Source organism: Urtica dioica, chromosome 3 (assembly GCF_054948205.1).
Source record: "Urtica dioica subsp. dioica isolate 48M chromosome 3, U.dioica_male_clone48M_v1_H2, whole genome shotgun sequence".
NCBI classification, from domain to species: Eukaryota; Viridiplantae; Streptophyta; class Magnoliopsida; order Rosales; family Urticaceae; genus Urtica; species Urtica dioica.
In genome coordinates this window covers 27910904-27918669 of record NC_142758.1, presented here as the reverse complement: position 1 = coordinate 27918669, position 7766 = coordinate 27910904, and the positions used below count along the sequence as shown (strand labels likewise).

Sequence of the window (7766 nt, the reverse complement as noted above, 5' to 3'; positions counted from 1 at the left end):
AAATGGCATGTCTCATTTCAGGATTAAGGTAAGCATGATGCAATTCATACATAGTGACTTCGAGACATAAGAGGTTAAATGGTTTGTTCTTATCTTGTCTCTAGAAGTGCACTGGTCAATTCAGTACCTTCGGAAGATACCTAGAAGAACTATAGAGTCTCCAACTCTCAATGCCTCATAACCAGACATCATAGATTCTTCTAACAATCGTACTGAGGTCAATAGTCCTTTGACCCTAAGATTGCGAATATATCGTTTTAAGCAAACAACGAAGAGTTTGTTCATGCAAATCTACATTTGTCTCTTCGTAAGTTGTTAAGTTTGTTTATGGACTAAAAGACTAAGGTTTTATCATAAAGCTTCAAACAAAGAAAGAATGAATGAACGTTTCATCTTTATTATTAATGAATAAGCAATTACAAGCAAGAGTCTTCGTAAGACTATATGACATCAAATGTACATAAATAGACACTACTACTCTTCGTGTGGGCACCATTGACAACAGCCATTCACGTAATTAGCTGTGGATACGAGGACAAAACAGAATGGGGAAAAGAGGTACGCACAACGCGACGTGATTCAAATTAATTTCTCTCTCTCTCTCTCTCTGTCACAGATGTTATTTTGACTGGGTTCAAGATGCACTGCCACGGGTGGCGATCAGTATATTTCATACCTAAAAGGCCTGCGTTTAAGGGTTCGGCCCCGATCAATCTGTCAGATCGTCTGCACCAAGTGCTGCGATGGGCTCTCGGATCTGTTGAGATATTGCTGAGCAGGCATTGCCCGATATGGTACGGCTACGGCTGTGGTCTCAAATGGTTGGAGCGCTTTTTGTACATAAACTTTGTGATCTACCCTATCACCTCCCTTCCGTTGCTCGCTTACTGCACATTGCCCGCAATCTGTCTTGTAACCGGAAAATTCATTGTCCCCGAGGTACGTTTTTGCTTCTTTCTAGCATGATGGGATATGTCGATGATCTAACGCATCCTTTTTGCATCGTCACAGATTAGCAATGTCAAGCCATTGACAACCATTAGTAATGTCAAGCCGTTGATCTTATTTTCTGCCGGTCCCTTTTATAAAAAAAAAAAATCAATAGAAATGGTGGTTGGTGTTCTGATTTGGGAAAATTCTTATTTAGCGTTCTGTATGGTGATTTTTGGCGTCTCTCTAGTGTGATCAATCATTCGAAGTCCATGTACGTCCTTCTCATATCTGCTATATTTTCATTTCAGTTCCGAGACGAGGGAAAATGTTATTGTTGGACATCTCTCAAGGCATAAGGGGCCTGTAAGTATCTAACTTCTTTAACAAGTGCTTCTTCTCGATGGAATTTCCAGAAATTGGGAGATCTAATGTTAATGTTGTATGTTTATATTTTTATGTCCGAACACAGGTTCGGGATCTTGAATTTAATGGAATTGCCCTAAACCTTCTTGCATCCGGTGCCGACGAAGGCGAGCTTTGCATTTGGGATTTGGCCAACCCTGCAGAGCCTTCTCAATTTCCATTTGCTGCAATATTTAGCTTTTATCAAAGTATATGTGTGAAAATTTGTAACTTACATGTCTTTTTTTTGGTGGTTTGGGACCTGAAGAAGCAAAAACCCGTGATAAGGTAATTATTTATTTATTTATTGCAGTTTACTGATCAGTTCATTTGTTAAACATATAAAATGTATGCGATAAACTTTCTGTAATCCTGATAATTTCTGTCACTTGGCAGCTTCTCCGATTCAGTCAAAAGTCGATGTTCAGTACTGCAATGGCATCCTGATTTTGCTACTCAGCTTGTTGTTGCATCAGATGATGATAATTATCCAGCTTTTAAGGTAATATTTCATCTGGCATTTAGTTTTTCTTATTATTATTTTGCCCTTATTAATAAAAGTGTTTGTCCCATGCACAGGTTTAGGACATGAGGAATATAATGAAACTGGTGAGAGAGTTTGTAGGGCATACTAAAGGTAATAAAGTTTATGAAGACTAATATTTTTTTGGATCCTTTGACTTCCAGCAAGTACTTTGATTCTCAATAACTGATATTGTGAGCTATTCTACGACATTGCATATGATCATTGCACTATGTCAAACACTAAGATTCACATTTGAACTTAATTTTGTCATCGAATCACTTCAATATATCATGTAACAATGTTTATAGTGTTAATAATATCCATTGTTTCAGGTCATGCGTCCGATACAATCTGAAGCTCAATCAATTCAACATCCACGCATAAGCCAAAACCAAAGAGAGCTCAAAGATAAATTTTGTCACCTCCGAAAGAGACCGAAGTGTTGGTGGCATCGACGACGAGACCTTCGAAAGAGAACGAAGTGCCGGTGGCATCGACGACGATACCTCCGAAAGAGAACGAAGTGCTGGTGACATCAACGACGATACCTCCGAAAGAGAATGAATTGTCGGTGATTTCGACGACGATACCTCAGATACCCGCTAGAAAGTGTCTCCTTGCCTCAAGATGGTGGCATCGACGACGATACTTTCTTGATCCCATGATTTCTAAAAGAGTTCCACCTCATTTGAATTCGATAGTGGACTTGTGAGTATATTAAAACATAAATATATATATATATATATATATATATATATATATATATTTAAAATTAATAGTTATGATTATTTTGTTATAACTTTTATATACATGTGTAGAGCATTCGATTGCTTTGTCGGTAACAAGAAGTTTTCATGTAAAATTCCAAAGGTATATATACGCACAATTAAGCTAGTATATCAATTACTATATATTTCAGTCTAACATATTTTTTACAGGTACCGAAACAACCTTCGACAATTGAATGTGGCTATTTTGTTTCAATGATGATGAAAAACATTGTTGAAACTGGAGATTTTCATAAATGTTTGCAAGAGGTATGCACACATTTAAATACACATATTCAATACGTAATATATTGTTTCACTCACAAACAACTTGTTTTTATATATTATTAGTTTGAAAAGTTGAAGAGTTACACGGATGAGGTAATAGATGCGTATCGAGAAGAATGGTACCAAATGGTGTTAAACTTTATGGACACGGAAGTCAAATTGTCAAATGTGAATGTAAAGTGAGTGTGTTTCCGGTGCATGAATATTCGTTTACATGGTTTGATATGTTTCGGTTTAAATATACGGTACAAAGTACGAATAATAGAATTTGATTTTGAAATTATTGAATGGATTATTAAAAATTCGTATTGGTATGTTTAGGTTCGGATTTTGGAATATATATTGAAACTGTGTGCAGGAATTTTTTGTAATATTCAAATTTTTATATATATAAAAAAATATATATTATACAGCGCTTGTAAATAAACGCCTTTAAAATTTATCACCTGCCTAAACGACACGTGGATGGCACTTTTGAAAAGAATAGACAACGTTTGTATATAAACGCTGTGAAAACTTCTCACCAGCCATGAAGACACGTGGATGCAACGTTGGAAAAGAATAGACAGCGCTTATATACAAACGCTGTGAAAAACATTAGACAGCGCTTATATACAAACGCCGTGAAAACTTTTTCGCCTAAATTCTTACGTGGCTCCTACGTGGCACCACTTTAGATAGCGTTTATTTTAGGCGCCGTGGAATATTTTTAACCTCATGCGATACAACAGCGTGCAAAAAACGCCTTCAAGCCTATTCCTAGCTCACCTTGGGTAGATATATCTATGGATTTTGTGTTAGGCTTGCCTAGGACTAAGAGAGGTCGTGATTATGTTTTTGTAGTGGTTGATAGGTTTTCAAAGATGGCACATTTTATCCCTTGTCACAAAACCGATGATGCTTTGAATGTTGCTGATTTGTTCTTTCGAGAGATTGTTAGGTTGCATGGCATGCCTAGGACGGTTGTCTCGGATAGGGATACCAAGTTCTTAAGTTACTTTTGGAAGACCTTATGGGCTAAGTTGGGTACTAGGTTGTTGTTTTCGACTACTTGTCACCCCCAAACTGATGGTCAGACCGAAGTAGTTAATATGACCTTGTCGACTTTGTTGAGGGCAATAATTAAGAAGAATATCAAAACTTGGGAAGATTGTTTACCACATATTGAGTTTGCTTATAACCGCGCTATTCATTCATCTACTATGTTCTCACCCTTTGAGATCGTCTATGGTTTTAACCCACTAACGCCGTTTGATTTATCTCATATTCCTATGTCTGAGCATGTGAATTTAGATGGTAAACAGAAAACAAAGCTTGTTAAGCAGCTTCACGAGAGGGCACGACTCAACATTGAGCGAAGAACGGAGCAGTATGCGCAGCAAGCCAACAAGGGCTGCAAGAGAGTGATTTTGAACACAGTGATTGGGTCTGGCTACATATGCACAAGGAGCATTTTCCGGAGCAACGCATATCCAAACTACAGCCGCGTGGCGATGGACCATTCCAAGTTATTCACAGGATCAACGATAATGCGTACAAATTCGATCTTCTAGGTGAGTATAATGTTAGTGCTACATTCAATGTGATTGACTTATCTCCTTTTGATGCAGATCATGATTTGAGGGAAAATCCTTTTCAAGACGAGGGGAATGATGAGGACATGCCCCAAAAGGAGCCGCAAGCAAAATACCAAGTGCCGGAAGGACACGTGACGAGGGCTCGAGCGAGGAGATTCAAGGAGGAGCTTAACAATCTAATCATCAAGCTCCAAGATGAAGAAGGGGACAAGCTCGCAAAGGAGAGAATTCAAGGAAGCCAAGAAACACCGATGAAGAATGTTATTTGGATGAATTGAATTAGTCGGACTATTCCTATTTTTATATTTCAGTTTGTGTTATCTGGGACAAGACATGTTATTTAAAAGCCCGTATGTGTTTGTATTGGGCTAGTCCTTTGTTTTATGTTTATTAGTACCTAAATAAGGCTAAATGGGCTTAATATGTTATGGGGCCCATGGAGCTACGAATTTGACCTTTGTAAACTCTATAAATTAAGCCTTTAGGCTGAATGAAAGACACACAATTTGGATTTTCGAGTTAAACACTTTCTGTGAGGATTTCATTCTCTCTTTGGTTCGTTTAGAACTACTCCGGTTTCTTACAAAGCGGTGCGTGTAAGAGTTCGAGATTGACTCATCAGACGGTCATTTGCATCCGTCCGTGGCGTCATTCGAATCCACCTTCGTTCCTAAATTGTAGACGATCCATCGCTATGCTATTGGGGTATCGGGTCTCGGAGCTTAGTCGGCCGATGTTCGTATCACTTATTTAAATTTGAAATTTTCTTTCACTAAAATCGGAAATAAAATGAAAACAATCAAACATAAAGAAATCGGGAGCAGGCTTCTATTGGTAGTATTGCCGCAAGTGTTCAGTGTTCCATGGATGAGTGAACATGAGTCCTTCCAGGTTCTCGAGCTCGTATGCACCACCATGGATGGCTCGACGCATACGATACGGGCCTTCCCAAGTGGGACCCAGGACTCCCGCTCCCTGCACCTTGGTGTTTTGGAACACCCTTTTGAGGATAAGGCTCCCGTCGGCGAACTTTCGCAACTTGACCTTTGAGTTGTAGTACTTTTCGACCTTCCTCTTCTGTGTGGTGAGGCGAGTGAGTGCGTCCGCCCTCGTCTCATCTATGAGGTCCAGCTCGAGCCTTATTGCTTCGTCAACTACACACATCTTCTTTGAGTCAAGTGGGAGTTTGTTGTCAATAGTGCCCACAAGAAGAGTTGTAGTGTGTATTTATGTACATTTGATGTCATATAGTCTTATGAAGACTCTTGCTTGTATCTGCTTATTTATTAATAAAAGTTGAAACGTTCATTCAATCTTCCTTGTCTGAAGCTTTATGATAAAACCTTAGTCTTTTAGTCCTTAAACAAAATAAACAACTTACGAATAGACAAATGTAGATTTGCATGAACAAACTCTTCGTAGTTTGCTTAAAACGATATATTCGCAATCTAAGGGTCAAAGGACTATTGACCTCAGTATGATTGTTAGAAGAATCTATGATGTCTGGTTATGAGGCATTGAGAGTTTGAGACTCTATAGTTCTTCTAGGTATCTTCCGAAGGTACTGAATTGACCAGTGCACTTCTAGAGACAAGATAAGAACAAACCATTTAACCTCTTATGTCTCGAAGTCACTACGTATGAATTGCATCGTGCTTACCTTAATCCTGAAATAAGACATGTCATTTCACACCTTAGTATTCTCATTTGAGAAAGTCAGAGTTCGGACTCACTATGTGATTCCGAACAAGGCCTATTCGTGAAGTACTAAGTTGTGAGAATGTCAAGAGTAAACTTTGTGAAGTTCTCATAGATATGGAATTCATGTACAAGATTGCTGAAATGCAATGTATATCACCTCATGCTTTGTTCCTTGGAGTGTTAATAAATGAACTGGCCAGTGTCCAAATTGAGTCCTGACTCTTTTTGGATGAAACAATGTGACTTGTTAGCTCCTCGTCAATACATTGTTTCTAACTTATTCACAAGCGACAAAGGAGTTGAGGAAATAACAGCTAGAGGGTAAAATGGTAATTTTGTAAATCCCGACTAGCTGATAATATTCATGAAGGGTAAACACTGATAATATTATGTGGATCCACTCATTACAATTAGGTTGAATTCTTGAGTAGAAAATAAATTCATTTGAACCGTGAGATTTTCAGTGTCAACTCTTTAGTGGAGTCAGTTGACATTAAGCTAAACTTGGAAAAGGTTTGTGAACTTTTGAGTCCAAGTATTTTAGCTCAAGCTTTGTTCATTTGGATTCATGAGGTCACTGTCACGAATCGCATCGATTAGGAATAGTTAAACTGGAAGCTAAGTCAAAACAAAAAACGAAAATTGTCAAAAGGGTATTTTTGTCTTTTGAGACATAGCATGAAATGAATGTCAATAAATTTTTTGACATTATCATATGATGACAAATGAAGTTAAAACCTCACGGCCAAGTTAAAGAATTTGGCCCTTGAAGATTAATTTCATTTCGTGGAATTTTATGTGAAAATTCTTAATGGGCTTTTCTTATTTTGTCATGAACAAATAAAGAAACATCTAGAAGCATGTTCTAGACTCAAAATTTCGTGCATACCATACAGAGAAAGAGGAAATTATTTTGTGCATTGATGTATGAAGATACTTGCCAAAAGAAAATGAGGAAACAAATTTCCTCCATGAGGAAAGGGAATTTCGGCCACCAAGCAAGAGAGACCAAAAGAGGAAACAAATCCAAGCCTTCTAGAAGGTATCTTGGCCGTGTGACTCTAAGGGAAAAAGGGAAATAATTTGCTCATGAATATGTGATATTCTATAGAAGAGGAAACTACCTAATTGAAGGTAATCCCTCCCCTATAAATAGAGGCCTCATTCTCATTGTTTATTCATTCCACATAAGTTAGAGATTGAGAGCCTCTCTCTCTAGAACTTGTGGTTGCCGCCCCTTCCTCTCTCTCTCTAGTTTATTTTCGATTTTTGTTTTGGCACCTAGGTCCTCATTTGACCTAGTGTTTAGCTCTGCGACTTCAAGACTCGTTCTTAAGTCGTAGTGTTTTAAAGTGCCCACTCACTGATTCCTTTTATTTCGAGTGATTTAGTGATAGAAACTATCGTGGTTGCTCGAGTGGCCGAGAAAGAAAGAGAGACGTGCTGCGAGGGGAGACGAGCATTGCAAACTTTCCAAAAGCTTCTCAAAGTTCAAGAAAGGTTAGTAAACTTCTATGCTCATTTTAGTTTTTATTTACATGTACTTGCTCTTTGTCTAGGTTAGTAAAAACC

General features: G+C 38.1%; 1 protein-coding gene and 1 long non-coding RNA gene across 2 annotated transcripts; both read left to right on the top strand.

The window, feature by feature from the left end:
- The first annotated feature begins 1107 nt into the window (after positions 1-1107).
- LOC149402542 (protein transport protein SEC31 homolog B-like) lies at positions 1108-2712 on the top strand. The gene is made up of 5 exons (XM_089608426.1): positions 1108-1181; positions 1242-1296; positions 1403-1623; positions 1732-1837; positions 2194-2712. Exons 1-5 carry the CDS (start codon positions 1108-1110, stop codon positions 2392-2394), a joined length of 657 nt encoding a protein of 218 aa, XP_089464552.1. The 3' UTR covers positions 2395-2712.
- Positions 2713-2802: 90 nt separating this feature from the next.
- Positions 2803-3287, top strand: LOC149402541 (uncharacterized). Its single transcript, XR_016296221.1, has 2 exons — positions 2803-2898; positions 2980-3287. It is a non-coding gene; the product is annotated as an uncharacterized LOC149402541 (long non-coding RNA).
- The last annotated feature ends 4479 nt before the right edge of the window (positions 3288-7766 follow it).

Excerpts from the sequence above, each read along its gene's own strand:
- LOC149402542 (XM_089608426.1), top strand. The coding sequence starts at position 1,108 with ATGGTGGTTGGTGTTCTGATTTGGGAAAATTCTTATTTAGCGTTCTGT. Across the intron at positions 1,182-1,241 it reads ATTTTTGGCGTCTCTCTAGT|TTCCGAGACGAGGGAAAATG; the intron begins GTGATCAATCAT and ends TTTTCATTTCAG. Across the intron at positions 1,624-1,731 it reads AAGCAAAAACCCGTGATAAG|CTTCTCCGATTCAGTCAAAA; the intron begins GTAATTATTTAT and ends GTCACTTGGCAG.